This window comes from Mauremys reevesii, linkage group 1 (genome assembly GCF_016161935.1).
Source record: "Mauremys reevesii isolate NIE-2019 linkage group 1, ASM1616193v1, whole genome shotgun sequence".
Lineage (NCBI taxonomy): Eukaryota > Metazoa > Chordata > Testudines > Geoemydidae > Mauremys > Mauremys reevesii.
Window position 1 is genome coordinate 13,251,444 of NC_052623.1, and position 27,915 is coordinate 13,279,358.

General features: G+C 59.6%; 1 protein-coding gene across 2 annotated transcripts in view; it reads left to right on the forward strand.

Moving 5' to 3' along the window:
* The window catches only part of INPPL1 (inositol polyphosphate phosphatase like 1), a 70,181-nt gene that overhangs the window by 25,489 nt on the left and 16,777 nt on the right, over positions 1–27,915 (forward strand). For both annotated transcript variants that reach the window (XM_039532552.1, XM_039532558.1), the window contains exons 3-17: positions 7,868–8,018; positions 9,935–10,034; positions 11,055–11,195; positions 11,686–11,776; positions 12,822–12,911; positions 13,744–13,842; positions 15,911–16,061; positions 16,462–16,568; positions 17,913–18,015; positions 19,576–19,772; positions 21,912–22,029; positions 25,102–25,198; positions 26,443–26,581; positions 26,765–26,864; positions 27,826–27,914. In XM_039532552.1, the coding sequence (XP_039388486.1) occupies positions 7,868–8,018; positions 9,935–10,034; positions 11,055–11,195; positions 11,686–11,776; positions 12,822–12,911; positions 13,744–13,842; positions 15,911–16,061; positions 16,462–16,568; positions 17,913–18,015; positions 19,576–19,772; positions 21,912–22,029; positions 25,102–25,198; positions 26,443–26,581; positions 26,765–26,864; positions 27,826–27,914 (1,773 nt within the window). The remainder of the gene's footprint in view (positions 1–7,867; positions 8,019–9,934; positions 10,035–11,054; positions 11,196–11,685; positions 11,777–12,821; positions 12,912–13,743; positions 13,843–15,910; positions 16,062–16,461; positions 16,569–17,912; positions 18,016–19,575; positions 19,773–21,911; positions 22,030–25,101; positions 25,199–26,442; positions 26,582–26,764; positions 26,865–27,825; position 27,915) is intronic.

Sequence of the window (27,915 nt, forward strand, 5' to 3'; positions counted from 1 at the left end):
GCATCACCCGAGAGTTCTGAAGGAACTCAGATATAAAACTGCAGAACTGCTAACTGTGATACTAAGTGTAATAATCAGCCTCTGTACCAGATGATGGGAGGGTAGCTAATGTGAGGCCAATTTTTAAAAAGGGGTTCAGAGGTGATCCTGGCAGTTACAGGCTGTCACAGAGTGTGGGGGAGTCAGGGCCCTGCACGCCCCACTTCCTGCGATTCACCGAAACTCTCAGCCAGCCAGTAAAACAGAAGGTTTATTAGATGATAGGAACACAGTCCCAAGCAGGGCTTGTAGGTACAACCAGGACCCCTCAGTCAGGTCCCTCTGAGGGGGCAAGGATCTTAGACCCCAGACTTGGGGTTCCTGCCTCTTCCCAGCCAGCCCAAAACTGAAACCAAAAAACCTTCCCGCAGGCTCTCCCCATTCCTTCTCTCCCCCTCTCCCTTTGTCCAGTTTCCCGGGCAAAGGTGTCGACTGGCCCCACCCCCCTTCCTGGCTCAGGTTACAGGCTCAGGTACCGTCCCTCTCCCATCCCCAATGCAGACAGTGCCAGTAAAACTAAACAACATTCCCAGGTCAATCCACCCCACTCCCTACTGTGTCACACAGGCCAGTAAGCCAAACTTCATAGAATCGTAGGACCTCGAGAGGTCGTCTAGTCCAGTCCCCTGCACTCATGGCAGGACTAAGTATTATCAGACCATCCCTGACAGGTGTTTGTCTAACCTGCTCTTAAAATGATGGTGTCATAGGTCTCACCCCCACTTAGAGCTGTTGGGTTCTAATATGGGGACCTGCACTGGTTTCCCTCTAAACTAAAATCCTAGTTTAGACCTGGTAAAACTGCCACCACCCAATCAGTTACGTGGATTGGGACGCAATCCTTCCCCAAAATCCTAGGGGATCCCAAGAGCCCCAAATCCATGGAGTTCTTATACCCAGGAGAAATAAACCATTCCCCCCTGCTTCCTCCCCCCTCCCTTTTCCTAGGAGAGACACCGGGATCTAACTACAGAGGGATACCTCCCCCTCCTCTTTCCCTGAGAATCCACCCAAAGAAAGATCAACCAAATCCTTAATAGAAAAGAATTTATTAAAGAATAAAAAGAAAAGTCACTGTCTCTGTAACCAAATTGGAACAATATACAGGGTCTAAACTTATCAACCTCTGGAGAGAATTCCCCCTCCTTTCTTTCTCAGTAAAAGCAATCACAGTACAGACTTAAATAAATTCTATAGCGAAACACAGAATTGCAAATACAGAAATAAAAGTATAAGAATACTAGTTCGTTGCTAATACTCACTAGCTTGAATAGAAGAATTTGTTGCAGAAACCTGGGAGGACTTGATTAAGATGTCTGGACTCTCTTAATACCCAAGAGAGACTCTCTAAAAAAAAAACAAAGAACAGGGGAAAAAAAACTTCCCTTCACACGGATTTGAAAAAAATCTTGTCCCTCATTGGTTCTCTGGTCAGGTGTCCACAGGTACTGCTTGTTAACCCTTTACAGGTAGACAAAAACCTTAACCCTTAACTAACTGTTTATGACAGATGGAGATTTCACAACCTCCCTAGGCAATTTATTCCAGTGCTAAACAACCCCGACAGTTAGGAAGTTTTTTCTAATGTCCAACTTAAACCTCCCTTGCTGCAATTTCAGCCCATTGCTTCTTGTCCTATCCTCAGACGTTAAGGAGAACAAATTTTGTCCTTCCTTCTTGTAACAAAGTTTTATGTACTTGAAAACTGTTATCATGTCCCCTCTCAGTCTTCTCTTCTCCAGACTAAACAAACCCAATTTTTTCAGTCTTGTCTCCTAGGTCATGTTTTCTAGACCTTGAATCATTTTTGTTGCTCTTCTCTGGACTTTCTCCAATTTGTCCACATCTTTCCTGAAATGTGGCGCCCAGAACTGGATACAATACTCCAGTTGAGGCCTAATCAGTGTGGAGTAGAGTGGAAGAGTTACTTCAGTACCAGGCAAATTGGTTGAAACTATAGTAAAGAATAGAATTACCTGAATCATAGATGAACATGATTTGTTGAGGAAGAGTCAACGTGGTTTTTGTAAAGGGAAATCATGCCTCACCAATCTACTAGAATTCTTTAAGGGGGTCATCAAGCATGTGGACAAGGGGGATCAAGTTGATATAGTATATTGGACTTTCAGAAAGTCTTGGACAAGGTCCCTCACCAAAGAGTCTTAAGCAAAGATAAGGGATAAGAGGGACGGTCCTCTCATGGATCAGTAACTGGTTAAAAGTCAGGAAACAAAGGGTAGGAATAAATTATCAGGTTTCAGAATGGAGAGAGGTAACTAGTGGTGTCCCCCAGGGGTCTGTTCTGGGCCCAGTCCTATTCAACATATTCATAAATGATCTGGAAAAGGGGGTGAATAGTGAGGTGGCAAAATTTACAGATGCTACAAAACCGCTCATGATAGTTAAACTGAAAGCTGACAGAGAGGTGTTACAAAGGAATCTCACAAAACTGGGCAACCAAGTGGCAGATGAAATTCAGTGTTGATAAATGCAAAATAATGCACATTGGAAAATATACAACTATACCCGCAAACTGTTGGAGTCTAAACTAGCTGTTATCACTCGAGAGAGATCGTGGAGTCCTTGTGGATAGTTCTCTGAAAACATCCACTCAGTGTGCAGTGGCAGTCAAAAAAGCAAACAGAATGTTAGGAACCGTTAAGAAAGGGATAGATAAGACAGAAAATCTCATGTTGCCTGTATATAAATCCATGGTACGCCCACACCTTGAATACTGCGTGCAGATGTGGTCGCCTCATCTCAAAAAAGTTATATTGGAATTGGAAAAGGTTCAGAAAAGGGCAACAAAACTGATGAGGGGTCTGGAACGGCTGCTATATGAAGAGAGATTAATAAGACTGGGACTGTTTCGCTTGGAAAAGAGACAACTAAGGTGGGATATGATCTATAAGATCATGACTGATGTGGAGAAAGTGAATGAGGAAGTGTTACTTACTCCTACTCATAACACAAGAACCAGAAGTCGCCCTGTGAAATTAATCAGCAGCAGGTTTCAAACAAAGAAAAGGAAGTGTTTCTTCACACAACGCACAGCCAACCTGTGGAACTCGTTGCTAGGGGAGATCCTGAAGTCAAATGTACAACTAGGTTAAAAAAAGAACTAGCTAAGTCCCTGGAGGACAGGACCATCAATGGCTATTAGCCAAGATGGGCAGGGATGTTGCCCCATGCCCTGCGTGTCCTTAAGTTTCCAGCTGCTAGAAGCTGGGACCTGAGAACAGGGAATCACTTGATAATTGCCCCGTTCTCTTCAGTCCCTCAGTAGCACCTGGCGCTGTCAGAAGACAGGATCCTGAGCTAGATGGACCATTGGTCTGACCCAGTCTGGCCGTTCTCTGTGCACAACAGGACACCCCCCACGCAGGACGCTACTCGTCACACAGACGATTAGACAGTACACAACAGGGCACATCCATACACAATATACACATCACACAGTACCCACCAGGACACCCCACCATCATAATACGAATCTACTTTGTGTAGCATCTTCCCAAGACATTTCCCCATGGCAGAGAAGATAGTGTGGAAAATCCAGTCGCAGCTGGGGCCGAGGGAGACTGGGAAGCCCCGGTGAAGACCAAGGTGTATTAGATAGAGGTCATGGAAGCCCCCAGCTGAGCTCAGGGCCCCATCCGTCCGGGCACTGGCCACACACAGTGGGGGACAATCCCTGCCCCCCAGAGCTCACTGTCTAAGAGCTGGTCTCCATGAGGAATTTTACCGGCAAAGTTACGCTGCTCGGGGACACGTGTCCTGGAGTTACAGAGCCTTGTTCTGGCTTTCGATGCTGACCTGGGAGAAGGCTCTGTTATCCCGGCAGTAGGACTATCTGCGTGGGGGCTTACGGCTGTGGAACAATGCTGGTGGAGTTCCCTGGGTAGATGAGCCCTAGGCAGGCTCCTGGGGAAACTGAGGCACAGAGCAGGACAGTGAAGTAGTGGCCTACGAGGCGGCTGCGGGGGCTGCAGAGGTTGAGGCTCTTGGACAGCACAGGTGCGACTGAGGCCAAGCGGAGTGGGACGGGAAGAACGGAGAGACGCCGCCCGCTGTGTGCCTGGCACATCCTTGGACCAGCCTGCCTACCTTGGTGAAAGAGCCCTGCCCATGGGACCCCCTCCAGATGTGCACAGCTGGGCCGCAGAGCTAGCTGGAGCGTGGGGTTCATGATCACCGGGGCTCTTAGTTCCTCTTTCTCTCCCTTTCCTCAGTACGTGTAGCTCTCAGTACGGCTCCCCCTTTCTTCTGCTTTGATGGACTGGGGGGCTGTGTCTGCCCTGGGGTCCCCCCTCCCACACGCCTGGAGCTTGGCCCCAGAGGGATCCCTGCCTTTGTGGGGGGGGGACCCCTGCAGTGCAGGGGGTTCCGCGTCAGGGCGCCTGTCGCCCGGGGCCAGTGGAAATGCAGGCCACGTGGCCTGGGCTTTCCAGGGCTGTGGAGCGGGGCCGGCCGGCGCAGAGGCTGCTGATCTTGGCAGGAAGTCAAGCCGGTCCATGTGCCGATGTATTTATATCCCAACAGTAACCCCTTTGTGCTGTCCGGCAGACAGGAAAAAGCAGCCCCCGGGGAGGGACGGCCACAGACAGGAGAGTGTTGTGTGCTCCAGCTCCCATGCCAGCCTTGCCCGCTGCATTGCCGAGTCAGCATACCCGCCTTCCCCTCCCCCCGCCCGTTCGCCCGCCCGCCCCAGAGTGACAGCCCCAGCCTCACCCGCCGTGCACGGAGCCGGGCTGAGATCAGGCAGCACCCTGGGGCACTGGGCCAGCACCGCTCCTGGGTACCTGGCAGGACCTCGGAGCAGGTACCGGACAGGCAGCACTGGACACGCTTTGCCCAGAATGCTCTGCTGCCCTGGCTCAGCGGGGCAGATCTCTAGCGGGGGACGGGAACGTGCCAGCCAGGGGCCCAATCGGTGCCGTCTGCGCGGTGGCATCGATTCACCTTCGCATGGGCTCCCAAGCGGGCACGGGAGAGGAACACTCGTCATGTGGAGCAGTGACACCTGGTCTCAGCCCGCTGCGCTTACTGCAGGATGTGGCACGAATTCAGGCCGGGTTTGCAGAATTCTCCGTGTGGAAAATGTGCCTCCTCCTTCCAACCCCCCTGCACCGGAAGCGCTCTAAACAGGTTGCTGTTTTGCTTTGGAACGACTTCTCCTTTCCAAGTCTCCATGGATGTCATTATTTCGAATGTCGCCGACAAAGGGAAGCGGCTGGGGTTGGTTGGCCCAGGACGTTTTGGTGGCCAGAAACCGGCCTTTGTTCCGCTTTTCACATCGCCAAAAACTTTCATTTTTGTTCTGACCCGAAACTAATTTTTTTTTTCCAATTTTTCAAACTCGCCACCGCCGTGACCCAGCTGTTGGTGATGCGGCTGGAGCAGTGACACCGCTCCCTGCAGGGCAGGCTGGCTCTGTTTACCTGCTGCACGCCCTTCCTCAGCGGATGAAAGCCGGACATGCACCAGCTAGGTTCTCCTACCTTCCCAAGACCCCGCGGTGTAGCTCAGCCTTTAACTAGGGTGCTCACAAGGTGCTCAGGACTATTAGCTTTGGGGAAACTGAGGCATGGCTCAGCAGAGTGACTTGGTTGGGGTGCCACGGGGAGCAGTGTCAGAGCCGGGGTTACACTCCAGGAGTTCTTGGCTCCCACTTCTCCGCCCTCCGTCTCTGAATCCCTTTGAACTCCCCCATCTCGGCTGCACACCAGGCACTGGCTACAAGCTGTCCCCTTCGGCGGGAGTCAGCCCACCCCTGCCCCTGGCGTGGGGAAGACAGGCCCTGGGGCTTAGTCACAGCACAAAAAGTGGCTTCTGAGGCCTCCCGCAACTCCCAGGTGGCCAGTTCGTCTTGCAAACAGGCCGTTCTGGGGCAGCTAAAAGGGAGTGCAGCCAAGTGGTTAGAGCACGGGGTGCCCAGGCCCCGGATTTGCAGTGAGATTGGCAAGCCGAAGCCGGGATCCGTTTGCTAGTATCAAAGGGCTTTGAGGGCCCGGCGCAGAAGGCGCGAGGGCGCAGCCATGTTTGAGCGTGACAGTCTTTGTCCCGTGGGCTCTGTTCACAGGGGCCCAGCCCCACTGTCCTCTGCAGGTGCAGGGGCTCAGGACTTTCTCCAGCTGCTCTCGAGATGGGATTTCTGGCTGGGAGCACGGGACAGCTGGAGGAACAGCTGCACTGGGCAGGACGGCACCAAGGCCGGCCCTCAGCCCCTGGCCGGGACATGGGGAACTTGGAGAAATTCCTGTTAAAATACCTCCCAGCCAGGCCAAGGCTGGGAAAGGACGGGTGGCAGGTTAATGCTGTCGTGTCCCCGTGTGGCAGAGGGGAGGGAGCTGAATGGAGAGAGGGGACAGGAGAAAGCACCCTCCCACAATCCCCACCAAACCCCTCCCACAGGAGAACTTCCCTGCCCCCACCTGGTCCCTTCTCCCCAGAGATCTGCTCCGTGGTTCACACCGAGTCTGCATTGCATACAGCAGGGCCTGGCCCCATCCCGGGACGCCGAGGCTGGGCTGGGACACGGGAGATGGGTGCCCCCCACCGGCCGTGTGTACAGCAGGGCCAGCGCTGCTGGATACACCCCCAGATGGCAGGGGGGGTCTCCCCCGTTTCCTTGCACGGCTCTTGCCTGGGTGGGGCCGACACTCGCTCCATCTGGCCCAGCCTCTCGTCTCCAGCACGGGAAGGGAGAAAAGCAACCCACCCCGCATGCTTCCCCCAGGCCTGCCACCTCGTCGTCTCCTAGGCACGGGCAGGCTTCGCCCTCCTCGTGGGGGCAGGTGTGCCCGGGTGACAGAGACAAAGGTTCAGTCTCTGTCTGGGCAGCACCCAGCACGACGGGGCCCTGGTCTCGGGAGGGGTCTGGGCAGCGCTTGGCACTATGGCAGCCCTGATCTCGGGAGGTGTCTGGGCAGGGCCTGACGTGATGGGGCCCATATCTCGGGAGGGGTCTGGGCAGGGCCTGGCACAATGGGACCCTGGTCTCGGGAGGGGTCTGGGCAGCGCTCGGCACTATGGGGCCCTGATCTTGGGAGGGGTCTGGGCAGGGCCTGGCACCATGGGGGCCTGATCTCGGGAGGGGTCTGAGCAGGACCTGGCACCATGGGGGCCTGATCTCGGGAGGGGTCTGGGCAGCGCTCGGCACTATGGGGCCCTGATCTCGGGAGGGGTCTGGGCAGGGCCTGGCACCATGGGGGCCTGATCTCAGGAGGGGTCTGAGCAGGGCCTGGCACCATGGGGGCCTGATCTCGGGAGGGGTCTGGGCAGGGCCTGGCACCATGGGGGCCTGATCTCGGGAGGGGTCTGGGCAGCGTTCGGCACTATGGGGCCCTGATCTCGGGAGGGGTCTGGGCGCAGGGCCTGGCACCATGGGGGCCTGATCTCAGGAGGGGTCTGGGCAGCGCTCGGCACTATGGTGGCCCTGATCTCGGGAGGTGTCTGGGCAGGGCCTGACGTGATGGGGCCCATATCTCGGGAGGGGTGTGGGCAGCGCCCGGCACCATGGGGCCCTGATCTTAGTCAAGGTTTCTCGGTGCTGCTGCAATTGAACAAAAAGACGGGCTGCAGGGACCGAGCGTGGGGAAGGATGAAAAGCCCTGACTGGGGTTCGGGCCAGGAGAAGGACGGGGGTGAAGCCCAGGAGGAGGAGGAGGGCAGGAGAGTCAGAGGCTGCCGCTAGGATCTCTGGGCTGAAAGGAAGACGCCCGTCGGGTTGCACTGGGGTAACCAGGGGAGCGATGTTAACCCGGCGTGTCTGTGTGTGGCCCCTGCTCACGCTGACGGCTTCCCTCCTGCCCCCTTGTGCCCCCAGACGTCACAGGGAGTCCAGGTGAGGCGCTTCAAGACCCTGAACGAGCTGATTGCGCTCTACCTGCAGTCCAACCAGGGCCTGGTCTGCACCCTGCTCTTCGCCGTCGAGCGGGAGAAGGAGAAGGAGAATGCCGAGGACAGGGACTACTCAGGTACGTCCTGGCAGCTTGGTCCCCGGCCTCGCTGGTGGTGCTGGCCTGCCCCAGGAGCCAGGGGCAGGGGAGACCTAGGGTGATAAGAGGCGGGATACCAGGGTAGATGGGCCCACTGATGTAAGCCAGGGTCTCTGGAGGCGGGATACTAGGGTAGATGGGCCCATTGATGTAAGCCAGGGTCTCTGGAGGTGGGATACCAGGGTAGATGGGCCCATTGATGTAAGCCAGGGTCTCTGGAGGCGGGATACCAGGGTAGCTGGGCCCATTGCCGTGAGCCAGGGTCTCTGGAGGCGGGATACCAGGGTAGATGGGCCCATTGCCGTGAGCCAGGGTCTCTGGACGCGGGATACCAGGGTAGATGGGCCCATTGCTGTGAGCCAGGGTCTCTGGAGGTGGGATACCAGGGTAGATGGGCCCATTGATGTAAGCCAGGGTCTCTGGAGGCGGGATACCAGGGTAGCTGGGCCCATTGCCGTGAGCCAGGGTCTCTGGAGGCGGGATACCAGGGTAGATGGGCCCATTGCTGTGAGCCAGGGTCTCTGGAGGCGGGATACCAGGGTAGATGGGCCCATTGATGTAATCCAGGGTCTCTGGAGGCGGGATACCAGGGTAGATGGGCCCATTGCTGTGAGCCAGGGTCTCTGGAGGCAAGATACCAGGGTAGCTGGGCCTGTTGGTCCAATACTGGGGGCTGGGGCAGGGTGATATTGAGTGGTCCTGCTGCCTCCCTTCACGGTGACAGCCCATCTCACCCCTTCACACCATGCCGAGATTAGAGCCAGGTCTCCCTGCTTCTGCTCCTGCCATGCCGCATGGGGCCTGTGGCCCTGGGCTCCCCAGCGGGTCTGGGACCCCGGCAGTTGACCAGCTCGGGACGTGGTTGTGTGGAGCGGCTCACGGCCGTGCGTGCCGACCAAGGGCAGAACCCCCGAACCGGCCGTGTGGTCTGTAATTCGCTCTCACCGAGCCAGCACCATGTGAACTGGATCCCGGTCACAGCCAGCGCCCTGGGCCGCTCCTGGCTGTCCCGCCCCCAGGCACGCCGGCCTCAGGGAGAGCTGGGTCCCCCACACCAACGATGGCAAAATACTCGGGTGGCTCCCGTCCCAAGCGACGAGCTGCAGTCGGTCCCTCGGAGCTCCCACCAAACACAATCCTGTGGCAAACCAGCTGCGGATTTACTCGCTGGGAAGGAGAAAGGAGTTAGGTCCAGGTTAAAGCGGGCGACGCTGGCTCCAGAAGGCAGCCGAGCGGTAGCATTGTGTCAGCTCTGAATGGCTGGCCCGGGGCTCTGGGCTTGTGTCCTCCCTCCAGCCCTGCGAGAGTCCAGGCCCGTCGGCTGCTTTGTATTTCCCGCTCCCAGAACTGGAGCTGGTGGGAGGAGCCGGTTTGTACGAGCCTCGTGAGAGGGCACTGACCCAAGTCTGTATTGGGATGTCCCGCAGCGGGCCGGGGAGTTGTGACAGCCCTTCTCCGGGGCAGGAGACGAGCCCCCCTGCCTGCCTAGTTCCAGAGCAATCGCGGATCAAGCAAAGCCAGAGCTATTCCCCCGCAGCAGGGGATACAGAAATGAGCAGGGAGATTCATGCCGCAGCAACTCACAAGCCTTTCCTGAGCCCTGGACACGGGGTTACAGGTTCAAAGCCCCGCTGCCCTGTACTCACGTGCCAGGGGAACAGACGGGTGCCGAGCAATGAATGGGTCCGTGCTCAGCGGAGGCCCAAAGCCTTGGCAAGAGCTGGCCCCAGGTTTGCCAGGGTCACCGTGGGTATCCAATCACGACCCGCCCAGGAAGGTGATCAGGCTCCCGGCCCCTCCAGGGCAGGGTGAGCCGGGGACCCCAGTTACTTCAGGCGACGTACGAGGCCTCAACCCCGGCTCTGCCTGTGACTGGCTCTGCTCCTCCCTTCCAGATGGGGAGGATGAAAAGCCCCCGTTACCGCCGCGCTCCGGCTCCACCAGCTTCTCCCCCGCCAGCCTCGGGCCAGCCACACAGGACGGGGCCATCGAGAGGTAAAGAGCCTCCATCTCCAGAACCACCAGGCGGGGCCCAGAGATCCTGCCACACGGAGCCGCTGGTGCCCCTCGTTCCTGACCCACAGCCCCCATCTCTGCCCCTCGCTCCTGACCCACAGCCCCCATCTCTGCCCCTCGCTCCTGACCCACAGCTCCCATCTCTGCCCCTCGCTCCTGACCCACAGCCCCCATCTCTGCCCCTCGCTCCTGACCCACAGCCCCCATCTCTGCCCCCTTGCCCCTCGCTCCTGACCCACAGCTCCCATCTCTGCCCCCCCTGCCCCTCGCTCCTGACCCACTGCCCCCATCTCTGCCCCCCCGCTCCTCGCTCCTGACCCACAGCCCCCATCTCTGCCCCCGTGCCCCTTGCTCCTGACCCACAGCTCCCATCTCTGCCCCCCTGCCCTTCGCTCCTGACCCACAGCCCCCTTCCCCCTGCTCTGTTCCTTGATCTCCCCGGAGCAGGGAGCCAGTGAGAGCAATGATTTGGTGGTTTTGTCCTCCACCAACCAGCCTGAGACCCCTCCAGCCCACTCCTCGAGTCGCGTCCTGAGCCAGGCTGGGTTTCCTCGCTCGGTTTTCGGACAGCTGGGCTAGTCCGACCCCCTAGCTGGGGAGGTGACTCCGGGTGGAGCAGGCTGGAACGGCAAGAATCTGTCCCCTCTGACGCTCCCCAGATGCACCCCACTGCCTCCCCCCTTTGTACACCCACTCCCGCTTTGCTGCACTCGCACGCTTGGGCTGTCTTTCCCCCCGTGCATACACTTGCTAATGCACGTACACCTTTGCACACTTGGGCTCGCATGTGCACAGTCACCCTCAATCACACCCGTGCGCCTTTGCCCCCCGTCTGTTCCCACTCTGCTCCCCTCCAGACGGGAGGGTCCCATGGAAGTGCTGTCTCCTGGGACCCGCTGTCACCGGAACGCTCTCTCGTGCCCCGGTGGACGGCCCGGGATGCAGCGGGCGTTTCCCGTGCTCGGCCCCCGGTTGCTAACCTTTCTGCACCCCCTGCAGTGCCACCAACGGCCTCAGCACGGTCTCCCACGAGTACCTGAAGGGCAGCTACACCCTGGACCTGGAGGCTGTCAAAGCCGGGGCCAGCAGCCTGCCCCATCTCAACAAGACCCTGGTCACCTCCTGCAAAAGGCTACACAGGTAAGAGCCTGGCCTGGAGCCTGGCGCTGCCCGGTGGCTCAGGCTGCATCTTGGCTGCTGATCCGGGGCTCTCTGCCACGGGGTGCTGTGGCTGGGAGCTGCCACTAGGAGGCAGGTAGGGCGCTGTGGGCATCTCCTTGCCCAATGGGCTGGCCCCATGGCGCCTGTTCCCTGCTGCATCTGCAGGCCCCTGGCCAGTATGGGACAGCAGGGTCCCTCTGGGTTCCTGCTGTAGTGGTGGGGTGTGGGGCAGGCCCTTGGGGGGATTGGGGAACAGTGGGGAGGGGGTACAGGTCCAGTCCCACTGCCAGTCCCGTCAGCACTCGGCTGCAGGAGTTTCATTCTCCCCCTTAACCCTGCTCAGAATTTATCCCGTGGGGGGTGAAGCTGTGGCGCCGCTTCCCGGCCGCCTGTCAAACCCACGCCGGCCCTGGTGCGGCTGGCTCTGACCTGCCCCAGGCTGACGTCCGTCCGCACCTCTGCCTTGCAGCGAGGTGGACAAGGTCCTGTCCGGGCTGGAGATCCTCTCCAAGGTGTTTGACCAGCAGAGTTCGCCCGTGGTCTCCCGGATCCTCCAGCAGGTAAGGTTGGAGGTGGGGAGTAGTGGCTGCGGGGTGCTGCAGGGGGCCAATATCCCACCCCACTGGGACTTAGGGCCCCTCCCCTGCCTTATGTCTGCCCTGTGTCTTCTCGACGCCTGCTGCCCCTCCCCTTGGGCCTTGCTGTGGGGGACCCGCCAGGTGAGGGCCCATTCCCCCCCCACCCCCCCACCGATCTGGGGGCTGGACATGACCCAGGCTGGGTGTCTTTCTCCCCCATAGCAGCTGAGATAACCCGTGAACCAGGGACCCACACGCGATAGCAGGGTGAGCTGGGTGGGGCGGGGCTGTGGGGCCATCAGAGCAGCTGCTGCAGCGGGAGACGGCGTCCCCTCTCCGGCGTGCCCTGGGGCGCACAGCCCGCCCGCCATCCCTGACACTCTGGGCCCTTCGCCCCTTACGATACCAGCTGGGGGACTGGCCACCTGGCGGCCCCGGCAGGAGGGTGCCCTGTGGTCCTGCATACGTTGGCCAGGCTCCATCCTCTCCTCCCAGCATGCTCTGATCCGGCAGCTGGAGACCTGGCTCGGAGGAGGCAGCGTGTGTCCCCAGGGAGCGGCGGCGGGGGTGGACAACCCAGAGCGTCCTGCCCCTTTGCCGCCGGCCTGGCCGGCACCAGCTCGCTCAGAGGCTTCACCGAGTTTATTCCTGTTCCCCACTAGCCCCAAACACATCAGTTCCCAGCGCCCGAGGGAAGGGAGCCAGGCTGGGGGGCTGGGCACCTCTGTTCTGTCCTCGCTCTGCTGCTGATCAGCAACGTGGCCTGCGGCTCTGTGCCTCAGTTTCCCCCTCTCCAAAAAGGGGACCCGGACCCTGATCCCTCATTTGGGACCCACTCCCATGAAGGGGGACGCAGCAGCATTAAGTCAGGAGAACAAACCGAGCCCTCTTTGTGGGGATGGGGGAGCCCCTCCGGCCTACGCACCCCCCATCCCGCACCCCGGCTGCGCGCGGGGGGCCTGGCTGAGGCCGCCAGGCTGCCGCGCCGTCTGAGCGTTCTCTGCTTTGATCCCGCTCGCGGCTGCAGACCGCTGGCCAGACGGGAGAGCAGGAGCTGGAGAGCCTGGTGCTGAAGCTGTCTGTCCTGAAGGACTTCCTGTCCGGCATTGAGAAGAAGGTGGGTGAACTGGCCCAGTCCCTGGACACCCGCAGCCCGTGTCAGAACCGGAGCTGGGGACGCAAACCCGTCTGGTCCGCGTGGGTCTGTATGGGCCCAGTGGGGCGGGCCTGGGCTCCGGGGACGCGTCACCCTGCCCGGTGCTGAGCCTAGCTGTGTCCTGCTGCTGGATTCGGCTGCGGAGGCCAGGGACGGAGCCGTGCAGCTGGACGGAGCTGGGATCCCGTGGTCCGAGTGCAGGGCTGGGACCCGGGGGCTCTCGGCTCTGACACTGATTCCCTCGGGGGACATGGGCAAGTCACACAGCCACCTACCTCCACAGCTGCCTGCCCGCTGTGCGGAGCACCTGTCACTCCCATCGACTTCCCAGGGGACTGAGCACCCTGCCAATGGTGCTGGGGGGGGGGTGTCTGTGGGTCTGACCCCCACCTTCAGAGCCCTGCCCAGGCCCTCCCAGCTGTGTAGTGACTGCTCCGGGATTCGCAGCCCCCGCCAGAGCCAGCCAGCCTTTGCGTGGCAGCGCGGTCTCCGCTTCCTCGTTGAATGCTCTGCCTGGGCCCAGCCCTAGCTCGCACCTCGGGTGGCAGATCTCCCGCCTCCCACGTGTTTTCCTCCCGTCACGGTGACGGGGGGCGCGGGAGAGCCGCTGAACTCCAGGGGAACCAGCTGCAGCCCGTGGCGCAGCCACAGACGGCTGAGGAGTCAGCTCCGGGGTGGGGAGGGGCAGGGCTAAAGCCGGGAGACCCCGCCCAGGCCAAAGGCTTTGTGGGGAGCGAGGGACCCGTCAGATGCTGCGTGTGACCGGGCCGTGTCGATTCTCTCCCCCTGCCAGGCTCTGAAAGCTCTCCAGGACATGAGCTCCACGGCCCAGCCTGCCCTGGCCCAGCCCTCCTTCCGCAAAGCCAAGAGCATCCCCGTGCAAGCGTTCGAGGTAAAGCCTTCGCCCCGTGGCCTGGGCCCCCGACCGGGAACAGCGCTCGGCAGGGGCCAGTTTGCCCCCGAGACAGGCTGAAGAGAGCGTGGGGTTAGGGTGAGCCGAGGGCTCCTGGCAAATTACAGCGGGGGCTGGGTTTCTAGCAGGGATCATGGCTAAGGTCTGGGGTTCGGGGCTCTGCTGTGAAATGGAGGCGGGATTCAGGGGCGAATCGGGGCCAGGGTTTGGGATTCAGGGGCGAATCGGGGCCAGGGTTTGGGTTTCAGGGGCGAATCGGGGCCAGGGTTTGGGATTCGGGGGCGAATCGGGGCCAGGGTTTGGGATTCGGGGGCGAATCGGGGCCAGGGTTTGGGATTCGGGGGCGAATCGGGGCCAGGGTTTGGGATTCAGGGGCGAATCGGGGCCAGGGTTTGGGAATCGGGGGCAGGGTTTGGGATTCGGGGGTGAATTGGGGCCAGAGTTTGGGATTCGGGGGCGAATCGGGGCCAGGGTTTGGGAATCGGGGCAAATCGGGGCTAGAGTTTGGGGTTCGGGGGCAAATCGGGGCCACGGTTTGGGATTTGGGGCCAGGATTTGGGATTCGGGGGTGAATTGGGGCCAGGGTTTGGGATTACTTGAGGGGGAATTGGACCTAGGTTTGGGAGTATTTTGGGGGGAATCAGGGCTGGGTTTGGGATTGTTTGAGGGCTAGACAGAGCCAAGGATTGGGATTATTCTGAGGTGAATCAGGGCTGGGTTTGGGATTGTTTGAGGGCTAGCCAGAGCCAAGGTTTGGGATTATTCTGAGGTGAATCAGGGCCAGGTTTGGGATTGTTCGGGGGGAATTGGAGCCAGGGTGTGGGTTTGATAGCACCAAAATCTCATAAGAAGGGTTTTGACCGTATCTAGAGCAGACACTCCTCCTCTCCCAACCCGGAACCAAAGCCGTGGGGTGGATTTGCATCTGGGGGTTTGTCTGCGCGCATCCTCTCCCACAACTAGCCAAAGGGGTTCAGAGGCGAAGCCCTGGGCTCTGGCCCTCGAGAAGCAAAGCAGAGCCGGTGTCTGTTCCGGAATCGCTCCGAAGCGCGTGCCGGCTCCTGGATGATCCGGAACGACACGTTTATGGAGCTTCTCTTGGTCCGTAGCTCTGAGGAGCAAACCAAGGAAAATGGTGGTCAATCGTGTAGTCAGCTGCTTGACCCCACTTGGGTTCGTTATGAAATATACTCAGGATACCAAATAACCAGCGTCAGTCAGGTTTATTGCTCTGCCTCCAGAATAACATAGTGCAGGGAAAGGTTCTGTACGATCAGGGGTGGCTCCTGGCCCCAGCACGCCAAGCATGTGCTTGGGGCGGCATGCCGCGGGGGGCGCTCTGCCGGTCGCCGGGAGGGCGGCAGGCAGGCTGCCTTCGGCGGCATGCCTGCCGGGGTCCGCTGGTCCACCGGAGCCGCGGGACCAGCGACCGGCAGAGCGCCCCCCGCGGCATGACGCCGTGCTTGGGGCGGCGAAATGTCTAGAGCCGCCCCTGTGTATGATCCCCGTCTCACATTCACCTCACGCGGAAAGCGCTCTCTGCGGGCCTGGCCAGTGCTGGGGTCCTGAGGCTCCACCTTTCATCTGACTTCCAGGAGAAGGCCTTGTCTTCCCTGCAGCTGGTTCGCCTCCACACCTCTCCCACTCCCCAACCTGGGCTTCTGAGCTCCCTTTAACCCGCTCCGCCAGCCAGAACGCGCTTTGGCCTGTAACCCCTCCAGGCCCCGTGCAGGGTACGGACACCCCCTCACACCACCCAGAAGCTGCTGCCCTTCAAATGGGCAGAGTTTGTGCTTTGGAGAGCCGGGAGCTGCTGGAAATACCCAGGGCAGGGGGAGTTAGAAAGTGACACACCCCAGCGTGGCTCCCTGCCAGTCACCTTGGGCGGGCTCTCCTGCCAGGGATGCCAGGTAGAAGACTAGTCACGGGGCCAAATTCCTCCCTGGCGTAGCTCCATTGAGCTCAGTGGCGTTAGCCCCAGGGCTGGGCGTGGCCACCCGAGCAGCTTCGAGCGTCCCATCCATGTGGGGCCGTCTCTCTGCCCTAGGTGAAGCTGGACGTCACCTTGGGGGACCTCACCAAGATCGGCAAGTCGCAGAAGTTCACGCTGAGTGTGGATGTGGAGGGCGGGAAGCTGGTGGTGCTGAAGAAGCAGAAGGACTCCCAGGAGGACTGGAACACATTCACCCACGACAAGAGTAAGAGCTGAGGGCCCCCGCTGGGTGCTGCGCCCGGCCTGTATGCCCCATGCCCTCGGGGACCAGCCGCAGCTCTCCTGGCGCTGCTGTTATCCTGCGCCCCCTTGTTTCTGTGGGGTGTCCAGAGTGTTGGGGCTGCCCTGTAGCATGCGGAGATACGAAATGATTAGATCTGGCCCCCAAACTGCGTCACTCAGGAACTGATTGCTCATCCGCGATGCCTCCTCGTAGCATGATACCGTGTGTGCCAATCACACCGCACCCATCCCTGCAGCCTTGGGATCCCTGGGGTCTTCCCTCTCCTGCTGCCTCTGCAGAGCTTGGGCTTTCTCCTGGGGTGGTGGGAGAGGAACGGGGCTCTGGGGTCATGTCTGCTCTGATTTTCCGTGCCGCTCTCCAGTCCGACAGCTGATCAAGTCCCAGCGGGTGCAGAATAAGCTGGGGATCGTCTTCGAGAAGGAGAAGGATAAAACTCAGCGGAAAGATTTCGTCTTCGTCAGCGCCAGAGTGAGTCATGGGTCTGTTATTTCTGTGTCTGGTGTGGTCCTCCCCACGCAGCTCCGAGGCCGCAGGGTGGAAGGGAATGTGGCTAAATCAAAACATTCGAGCGCGGTTCCATTCCGCAAAGAAATGACATTAAAAAACCCAAAGCCCTGTCTTAGGAGATCTTCCCAGGACAGCTGACTGCACTGACGACAGGGCGTCATCACTCCTGCAAAGCCAACCCGGCGCTGGGAGCGGGACAGGGCGTCTCTTCTTTCTTATGCATCATCGACACGGCTGTCTACAGAATGTCAATTGCAGAGACCCCAGGGGCGTCACAGCCTGGCCACCCCGAGGATTAAAAAGGGGTTGCACTCCAGTGCATGATTTCCTACAAAATCTTTACTGCTAGTGATGATGCAGGAGAAGTAAAGGACCCAGCTTAACTCAATTTCCAAGATGGGTCTGTGGGTTGAACGGAGGCCCAGCAAATTCATAGGGGTACTGAGGTGCTGCCTTTAAAACCAAGGCAACAACCACACATGACCATTAATTGTGTCCCGGCACCAGATTCCCCCCTGGAACTGGTTATGGAATTCTTCGCTTCCTGTCCTAAACAGCTGCATAGTGTTGCTGTGCCCTGTTAAACACAAACCACGTTCCACCTCAGAGGTGGCTGCATTTCAGTGATGGGTGAACTATTGTATAGACTTTACCTGTTCAAGCCCTTGCTGGCTGATGAGTGGGTGGCCAGGATGAGGGATAGTACCTGGGTCTCCTGTCCACGGCCCATCTCCTCCTGCTGCCGAATCTGCTGTCAGGGAGTGGAGGGGAGTCAGGGCCCAGCACCCCCCACTTCCTGCAATTCACCGTAACTCTCAGCCAGCCAGTAAAACAGGTTTATTAAATGACAGGACCACAGTCCAAAACAGAGCTTGTAGGTACAGACAACAGAGCCCCCTCAGTCAGGTCCATCTTGCGGGGCAAGGAGCCCAGACCGGTGGAGCTTCCCCGCTTTTCCCCAGCCAGCTCCAAACTGAACCCCCCTCCAGCCCCTCCTCTGGCCTTTGTCTCTTTTCTGGGCCAGGAGGTCACCTGATCTCTTTGTTCTCCAACACCTTCAGTTGGCACTTGCAGGGGAGGGGCCCAGGCCATCAGTTGCCAGGAGACAGGGTGTCGGCCATTCTCTGGGCAGACAGCATCACACTGGCCCTCTAGGGCTCTGCAACAGTCACACCCCCTTATCCCCCCACCTAGATACTTAAGAAAGGCATCGGGGAAACTGAGGCACCCACACGGTATTCAGAGAAAACATTAAGAACATTCCCACTTCCTCACACCTGCCTCCTTTGCCTGCCTTTCCTCCAGAAGCGGGAGGCGTTCTGCCAGCTGCTGCAGCTGATGAAAAACAAACATTCCAAGCAGGACGAGCCCGACATGATCTCCGTCTTCATCGGCACGTGGAACATGGGTCAGTGCCACGGGGTGCCTGGGGCAGGGCTTGTCGGGAGCTGCCCCTCCGGTGGCATGGGGAACACGGGCAAGGGTGATGTGGTGCGCTCAGACAGTGTCCTGCGGGAGTTCCCCTCAGCCCGGGAAGCAGGGGCCAGGGTCACAGTGGCTGGCCTCATGGGGGTCCCCTTCAGCCCAGGGAGCATGGCCCATAGTCACAGAACGTATCCAGACCCACTAAACACCTCCCACCGGGATGCCTTGAAGTCTCAGATCCCACCTCCGAACCACATACCCTACCCAGCTCTCCTCCTGCCGTCAGGACATAAGGAATCACAGGAAGCCTTTGTTTAAACAAAACAGCTGCCAGCTCCAAGCACTAACAAACAGGCTTCCACCCAGCTAGCATTCCACTTCTGTCTGCCTTGTTCACCAGGGACCACACCTGTCTGGAACTTCACGCAATTCCCCCGGGGTTGGGCAAACTATGGCCCGCGGGCCACATCCAGCCCGTGGGACCCTCCTGCCCGGCCCCTGAGCGCCTGGCCCGGGAGGCTAGTCCCTCTCCCCCGCAGCCTCAGCTGGCTCGCTTGCTCGCCGCCGGCGCAATGCTCTGGGCAGCCGGGCAGCGCAGCTGCAGAGCCCGGCCTGACCCGATCTCTGAGCTGCGCGGTGGCGGTGGCGTGGCCCGGCTCCAGCCGGGGGGGCACGGCTGTAGTGCCGCCAGCCACTGGTGCTCCAGGCAGCGCGGTAAGGGGGCACAGAGCAGCGGGGATTGGATAGCGGGCCGGGGAATTTGGGGCGGGGTGGGCAGGGGTCAGGGCAGGTGGGGGGGAACAGGGGGGTTGCATGGGGGCAGGGGCTTCAGGGGCAGTCAGGGGACAGGGAGAAGGGGTGGTTGGATGGGGCAGGGGTCCCGGGGGGCCATCAGGAATGAGAGGAGGGGTTGGATGGGGCAGGAGTCCTGGGGTGGGGGGGCAGATAGGAGGTGGGGGCTGGACCATGACCCCCTCCCCTAACCGACCCCCTCCCCTAAGCATACAATTTACGAAACCCGATGCGGCCCTCAGGCCAAAAAGTCCCCCGTCCCCCCCGCCGCAATACACAGTGACATCTAGTGGCTGAATAACCTGCTGCAAGCGAACATATTCTAACTATAGCTACCCCAAGTTTCAGCAGCCTGGGCAAGGCAGGATGGTTGCTGTTCGCAGCCCCCTGAGAAGGCGTCCCTGTCTGATCCCCGCCTAGTCCCCGGTCTCTGTGAACACGCAGTGGGCACTGGGTGGTGGTGCTTGTCTGGCCCCCCACGCTGCAGTCTCTGAGCACCTCACAATCCTCGATGTGTTTATCCTCACGCACTCCTGTGAGGCCGGGCCCGGCTATTTCCTCAGCTGCACAGAGGGGAAACTGAGGCATGGAGCAGCTAAATGGCGGGACCCAAGGAAACCAAGAGTCTGGTGCAGAGCAGGGAACTAAACTCTGGTCTCTGAGGTCCCAACCACGGGCCCATCCTCCTGGGGCTGAGCAGGATGAGCCCATTGGTGACCGCGGGTCTGTTGGCCCATGCCCTCTCCCACAGGAAGCGTGCCTCCCCCCAAGAGCATCACGTCCTGGTTTACGTCGAAGGGCCTGGGGAAGACGCTGGATGAGATGACGGTCACCATCCCCCATGACATCTACGTCTTTGGCACCCAGGAGAACTCGATGGGGGACAAGGAGTGGGTCGACGTCCTCCGGGGCGTGCTGAAGGAGTTCACGGAGATCGAGTACCGCCCGGTAAGAGCCCGAGCCCCGGGGCAGGGCCTGAGGAGATGGCCTGGGACTCGGTGCTGCACGCTCGCCTTGAGACGACAGCTTCCCAGCATGCCATGCTCCGGCTGCGCGCCGCTCGGCTCAGGAGGGAGGCTCGCGTGCTGGGAAACTGTCGTCTCCAGGGCTGTCCCGCCGTATTAAAACTCAGGATGTCTGCAACCTCCTCTGGTTGAGGGCCCACCGTTAGACTCCCAGGCCTCCAAATCCAGGTGGATCCCAGGCTGTGGGTGGCCGTGGGATAGCGGAAGGGCTCGGGGAGACGGTTGCTGGGGTGACCGTTCTCCCAAATCCTCAGCATTGCTGGATTTGCCATTTTCACCTCAACTAATGGATGGGGACGGCTTAGGGACCGGGTGTGAAAGCCTGTGGCCACGGGCGGCGGGTAGAATAAGCCGGGGGAGGCTAAGCCCCCCCAGACACGATGTGGTGCACCTCCCTTTGGAGCGCCGCCTGCTGCTGAAAGGGCACCTGGGCAGTAGCCCCCACCCCACGTTCTGCCCTGAGGTCCTGCTCCCTCGTCCCTCTATTACCCCATTGCCCCCCGCTCCTTTCCTATCTCCACTCCGCCACTTCCCCCGTGTGCCCCTCCCCGCTCGTGCCTCTCCGCCCCTGAGAGGCAGAGAGGCACGGTGGGGGGGGGGCCCTCAGGGGAAGGGGCAGAGAGGTGCAGGTGGGGGGCCCCTCGGGGGAGGGGGCAGAGAGGCACAGGTGGGGGGCCCCTCGGGGGAGGGGGCTGAGTGGGAGTGGGGGTGGAGCGTGAGTGTGGCCTCGGGGGGATGGGCCTCGGGGCAGGGCCATGGTCCAGGCGCCGGTGGCCTCCCACACTTCTAGGGAGCTTCCAGCACTCAGGCCCAGCGTCCCCAGTCATGCAGGGAGTCACACGCTGCCCATGCCTGTGGCCACAGGACTCTCAGCCCTTTAACCTCCTGAGGTAGAGGCGTCTGCTCCCAGACGCTTTGCTTTTGGAGTGAGGGGTCTCAGCTGCGGTGTCTTTGGCCAACATTTCCCATTCGCGTCCTAGCACATTCAGAGTGTTGTGCACTGGCGTCCGTACCCCCACCCCCACCCCCCAGAGGTGGCTGCATTATTCATGTGTGAGAATTCAGTGGGAGCTGGGGGTGTTTGGAGTGTCTGAAAAAGGCTCTCAGCTTTCTTGCTTTGAGATCCTTCAGCACCAGCAGAGCTGCGTGAAGTGTAAGGTGTTATTTTTAATGGGGCTTTTATCCCTTTCCTCCAGTCGTGGTCAGTTCAGGGACAGTCCCGGGTTGAGTGACTGCTCCGTGAAAATGTCCTGACCAATGAGGGGCCCCGAGCACCTGCAGCAGCGCCTGCCGGGCACTGTAACCCCAGCCCTGGCCTGGTGCAGAAGGGTGCGGGGCTGGAGACCCAGCCCATCCTGCACTGACCTGGCCAGTGGCAGCTCCTGTGTCGCACCGGCTGGGCCAGGCCTGTCTCCCTCCAAGTCGGAGGTTTCCCCTGCTCCTCTGTCATGATGGAGGGGTGGCTAGGCCAAACCTGAGCGTGCCTGGTCACCACGCTCGATGCAGGGAGCCCGGCCCAGCCCCGAGGCACCGGAGTCCCAAACACACAGTAAAGTCACAGGTAAACGGGAAAATCATGCTGTCCAGGACTCTCCTCTTCTTGCCAGGACAAGCCAGCAGCCGTTAATATAACGCTAGACCCAGCGACTCATTAAGGCAGAAACGACTTAGGAGGAAGAGAAGCTTCCTGTAAACATCTGGGTTGGGCCTTAGTGGTTCAGAAATGTCCTTGTTGGAACAGGGAGAGGGCGGGGAGCAGCAGCTATCCCAGGTGTCTGCCCCGGGGACAGATTGGACTACAATTCCCAGCAGCCACCCTGGCTGCTTTCAACCTCACCAAACTTTATTTAAACCTCGGATTGCAAACACTGAGCAACAGGGAGGCTCTGCAGGCACTCCTGGGCGACTCAGTGGGTTTGTTCTCATTGCTGCATGCCTGGTTCTCGCTGTAGGTGGGGTTTCAGGGTCGGTGACTTTAAGGCAGCTGCTGCCTCCAAGCCAGGCTCCGGCGCCCCCACCAGGAGAGTGGAGGTGTAACATTGTCTTGTTGTCCCCCTGCCAGATCGCGATGCAGGCCTTGTGGAATATTAAGATTGCCGTCCTGGTGAAACCGGAGCACGAGAACCGGATCAGCCACGTCAGCACCTCGAGCGTGAAGACCGGGATCGCCAACACGCTGGGTAGGGGCCGATCTAGGCGCTGCGGGGGCTAGACTGGGTACCTGGGACAGACAGACTCGGCCCTCTGCATTCACCTTTAGCACGGCTGGCTGTGCGTGAGTGAGGGTGCACTCTGGTATCACGTTCTGCCCCACAGGGCCCTTCTACGCAAGTGGTAGATTCCTCTGGTCTTGGAGTAGCAGGTCACGGTTCTGATCCCTGTCGCTCTCTGCCTGTGAGTGATTTACACAGCAGTTGTGTCAGTGCACATGGATTCTTTGCACTGTGTCTGTATGTTCTGGCCCCACAGGCTCCAGTGGGGCTGGCATCCAACATGAGCATTTTCTGACTGTGGGGGCGGGGGTTAGCTCTGGGGTTTGAGACTGGGACAGTGGAAGAGGGGGCTGGATGGCTCAGAGGATTGGGATACAGCGCAGGTGTAGATGCAGATGCAGTTGCAGATGCAGTTGGCCATCCTGATCCGGCCTGGGTCACTAGTCGTGACTGTCTGTGCCTCTTCACTGGCCTTTGCGAAGCGCCTTGGTGGGTCTCGCGCCAGTTCCAGAGCGGTCAGGGGTCAATGGCCAAATGGGCCCTGCAGAGCAAATTTCTCTTCCTCCCCTCCAGCACAGGCTTGGGGCAAGTTACCACCAGGGTGGGTTGATTTAAAGCATCAATTGTAATGTTGAGCTAAATCAACAAGCAGGAAACCATGATTTAAAGCAGGAGTCTCAAACTCCCGGCTCGCAGGCCATCTGCGGCCCAAGAACCTCCCCAGTGTGGCCCACGGGGCTCCAGCAATTTTGGGGCCGGGTCTCTCCCTTGGCCCTGCCTGCCGCCCCCGTGCACTCCCACGCCCGGCACGTTGCCCAGGCGATTTACAATGGCCCGGGGCCCCGCCGACCATCGGCAGCGCAGCGGAGCTGAGCGGCGTCTGCCTGCTCACTCCACGTGTCTGCCGGCCCCTCCCTGTGGCGCCGGGGCAGGGCTGTGCCTCCACGCACTGCCCCCGCCCCGAGCGCCCCTGCGGCCAATGGGAAGCTGCGGTGGCAATGCCTGGGGGCAGCAGCGCGCAGAGGCCCCCCGGCCTGCCCTGCCTTGGAGCCCCAGGTAAACACCGGACACCCCCCCCTTGAAGAGCCTGCACCCCCACCCCCTCCCCACATACTCCCTCCCACCCCCAAACTCCCTCCCCAAGCCTGCATCCCCTCCCCACGCCCCCCAGACTCCAAACTCCCTTCCAGAGCCTGCACCCCTCACCCCTCCGCCCTCCCAGAGCCTGCAACCTTACCCCCGCCTCCTGTACCCCCACCCCCTGCCCCAGCCCAGAGACTGCACCCAGCACCCAAACTCCATCCCAGAGCCTGCACCCCAGGCACCCTCCCCCACCCAAATTCCCTCCCAAAGCCTGCTCCCCCACCCAAACTCCCTCCTGGAGCCTTAAGCAGGTGGGAGGCAGAGTTTTGGGGGCGGAGTTTTGGGGGGCGGGTTCTGGGCAGTATGAGTGACATTATTGGCCCGCTGGGAGGATTTGAGGACTGACACTGACCCTAAGGTAAATTGAGTTTGAGACCCCTGATTTAAATCATCAGTTTTAATCATATTTTGCATTAGGACTTTTTAGTTACTCCCCTAAAGAAAGGTTGAGTCTCGTTGGCTGGCAAACATTAAAATGTGTTGATTGCAGTGAAATCGAGCCGTTACCCTAAATGTGGTGCATCTTTTTGCTAGGCAAGAGGATATACTACATCTATACCCACAGATTTAAGCACAAGAGAGCTTGACTTATGTTTATTCAGATTCTTAATTTTTACCTTTTTCATTATGTTAGAAAATGGTGAATGACACATTTATTATTTACTGGATGATGGATTTTTTACTTGTGATATGTGCCAAGCTCTTTTTAGATGGAAATCCCAATAGGCTGGAGATATCAGGAAAAATAGTTTATCAAAATATGTTTTGCCTTTAAAACTAAGTGACATATTGCCCACTGGAAGTATGAGCTGTAGTTAGTGAATTTAGCTGATTGTTTCTGGTCACCATGTCCTTCAAGATTTTAGAGCTAGTAGATTTCATCCTCTCACTCCTTGTTTTTGTTCATAGATTGGGAGAGGAAACCAAGCTTTCCTGCTTTTTCAGCTCTCAATTGATAACTTCACTTTGAATGAATTAGTCATTGACCTCAACGAGTTGAATAAACTGAAATGAAAAAAATATTCTCATTGCAGCTATAGAAGAGGCTACTGGTGTCAAAAGCTGGTTTAGCCCTTCAACAAACCCTGGGTCCAGGTGCTTAACTGGTGACTTTCAGTGGCCTGACATGTCTTGCAAACATGTACTTCTTAATATTACTTTCTGTAGTTAATTTAAATGATCTTAATAAATTATAACAAATTAAGGCCTTAACATAGGTAGTCAATTTCCATTTGAATGTTAAATCGGTTTCTCTTTTAAAAGTAAACCTATATTTAATTTAAATTTTAAAAGCCATTTTTTTATTAATTTATTTTTAAATCATTGATTTTTTTTTTTTTTTAATCCACCCTGGTTGGCTCAGACGTTCCCTCTGCTCTGGCGTGAGAGGAGCCCTGGCCTGGCACCGACCTCCAGCACCAGGGCACAGACTGTTCTGTGATGACACAATCCTTTAGCTCAGGAGGCTCTGGTTATTCGCCCTGCTTTAAAATGACCCCAGGGCCTGCCTCTCTGCATCTGCTTCTCCTCCCTTGGCTGGGTTCAGGGCTGGGTCTGCCATCTAAGGCGGTGCAGACAGTGCCCCAGGGCAGCCGAACGGTAACGCGGACAGCACCTGTATCCTGGCTCGCGAGATCAGTTACAGCTGGAGAGAAGCTGGGTCAGCTCCGGGTCTGACTACCCCCGATGCCAGGGAAGGCTAAGATTCTTAGCCAGCTGGGACTCTCTCCTCCCGCCACCCACCCTACTGGCTTTGTGTTTTTTCTGCTCACTCCACGCTGCTGGCGCCGGCTTTGGCCTCTGTGCGACTGGCCATCGGTGCCCGGAGCAGGCCTGGGAACCGAGACCCAACCTGGCCTGAGTGGGGCTCGCCCCCTCCCCCTCTTCATTTTACAGGCAATAAAGGGGCCGTGGGAGTCTCCTTCATGTTCAATGGCACTTCTTTCGGCTTCGTGAATTGCCACCTGACCTCAGGCAACGAGAAGACGGCCAGGTGAGTGCGGGGCGCGGGGCGGGGCAGCCCCTGGCAGAGCGGGAGCCCAGCACCTAGCCCTGAGGGTGGGGGGACTGGCCCCCTGGTCCCCCCAGGCACAGGTCTTGCCAGCTGGGCTGAGAGGGGAGCTGCTGGTAGCTCCTGCCGCTGGCTGTGGGCAGCACACGAACATGGCCGATGGCTTTGGACAGGCGATGCTTTGGTCTCCATGGAGAGGCAGGAGAGCCGGGCACAGGGGGAGTCGCCTTGCACCGCCAGGGAGAGCCGAGCCTGCTCTGGGACGTGCTGACACTCCTGCTCGCTTACAGACGTGGCTTGCTCACTCCTGGACACCCTCGCTCTGGGTACACTCGCACCTACCCCCGGCCACGCTCCTGCTCGCTCTGACACGCTCCTGCTCGCTCTGGTGCACTAGTGTTTGCACGCAGCCACTTGCACTCCCACGCTCCGTTGGGGGCACACTTGCCATGCACGCATGCGCCGGTTTGAACAGGTTCGTCCCCTCGCATGCTCACCCTGGGGCACCCTTGCTCACCCTGGCCTTCGCATGCTCCTTCTTGCTTTCTTAGACACAGTTGGGCTTAGCCCTGCACGCTTGCGTACACTCAGACACGTTTGTGCTCACCCGTCCCGGCGTGTTTCCATCCACCGTCCCACACCCTGCTCCTTGGGGCCGCATCGCCCTGGGCCCGGCGATCAGCACGCGGCGATTGTCGCTGTTAGCGTTCCGGTCCCGCTGGATGGGCTCTGGAAGCACCGACATTCCCAAGCTAAGCAGCAAGCGCGGCTGGTGGGTCGACCGCCAAATGAGGAAAACCACCATCTCCTGCCCCCTGGTCTCTCTGTCAAGCCTGGCGCTCTTAGCCTGGGGAGGGAGTTCATTCTCCACGCGCCTTCTCTTTGGTAGAAGCCCCGAGAATATTAAACCACCCCCCAATCTGTCATCTGTACCGTCCCAATGGCTCCCAGAGGGCGGTTACACACGTAACAAGCCCCACGCAGCAGGTCAGCGCGTCTGCCTCTGGGGAGGAGCGCGGTGGCGGTTGAACTGGACAGTGACGGCACTCCAAGTAGGGCACCCAGGCAAACCCGCTGCTCTTGTGGGAAGCACCTGGGCATCTTTAGTAACTAGGAGCGGTCGAGGCCTTGGGTTTATGTTCCCACGGGCTGGGCCCCCGGAGACTCTGATCTGTGTCCCCTCCCCTGCCCCCTCTCTGCCTGCCCACCGCTCCCCTCTCCGACAGGCGGAACCAGAACTACCTGGACATCCTGCGCTTGCTGTCCCTGGGTGACAAGCAGCTCAGCTCCTTCGACATCTCGCTCCGCTTCACCCATCTCTTCTGGTTCGGGGACCTCAACTACCGCCTGGACATGGACATCCAGGTGAGGGGGTGCGGGCCTGTGGGGAGGGGGGCGCAGGAGAGGGATGCAGCGTGGGGAGGACAGACAGGTGAGGGGCACAGGCCCGTGGGCAGGCCTGAGGGGAGGGGAGTGCAGGCCCCCGGGGGGGGCTGTGTGGCCTGTCCTCCCCGCTCTGACCTGCCCGCTCGGCCCTGCCTCCTCCAGGAGATCCTCAACTACATCAACCGCAAGGAGTTCGAGCCGCTGCTCAAGGTGGATCAGCTCAACCTGGAGAAGGAGAAGCACAAGGTCTTCCTGCGATTCGGTGAGGGCGGCTCTGCTGCGGGCGGGGCGGGGCGTCTGCTTCACCCACTGGCTCTGCCCCTTCCCTGCTGGCATGGGGGGAACTGTGGGGGGGTCTCCCCTTCCCTGCTGGGGTCGGGGCAGGTGTGGGCGGTCTTCCCTTCCATGCTGGGGTGGGGAGAGCTTTGGGGGCTCTCCCCTTCCCTGCTGGGATGTTACTGGGTGGGTCTTCCCTTCCCTGCTGGGGCCAGGGGAGCTGTGAGGGCTCTCCCCTTCCCTGCTGGGGTGGAGGGAGCTGTGGAGGGAGGTCTCCCCTTCCCTGCTGGGATGTTGCTGGGTGGGGGGTCTCCCCTTCCCTGCTGGGGCCAGGGGAGCTGTGAGGGCTCTCCCCTTCCCTGCTGGGATGTTGCTGGGGGGGGTCTCCCCTTCCTTGCTGGAGTGGGGGAGCTTTGGGGGCTCTAACCTTCCCTGCTGGAATGTTGCTGGGGGGGGTCTCCCCTTCCCTGCTGGGGTGGAGGGAGCTGTGGAGGGAGGTCTCCCCTTCCTTGCTGGGGTGGAGGGAGCTGTGGAGGGAGGTCTCCCCTTCCCTGCTGGGATGTTGCTGAGGGGGGTCTCCCCTTCCCTATTGGGGTGGAGGGAGCTGTGGAGGGAGGTCTCCCCTTCCTTGCTGGGGTGGAGGGAGCTGTGGAGGGAGGTCTCCCCTTCCCTGCTGGGATGTTGCTGGGGGGGGGTCTCCCCTTCCCTATTGGGGTTGGGGGAGCTGTGGGGCATTTCGCCTTCCCTGCTGGAGTGGGGGAGCTTTGGGGGCTCTCCCCTTCCCTGCTGGTGTGTTGCTGGGAGGGGGGGGGGTGTCTCCCCTATGGGGATCAGCACTGCTGGGCCTGGGGTCCGGTGTGTGGACTGTTGCCCCATGGCTGCTGGGGATGCTGAGGGTGGCCGAGCCCAGGCTGTTTCTCCTCACACCCCGGGCTGTGTCTCTGCAGGCGAGGAGGAGATCACCTTCCCCCCGACCTACCGCTATGAGCGGGGCTCCCGCGACACCTACGTGTGGCACAAGCAGAAGCCCACCGGGG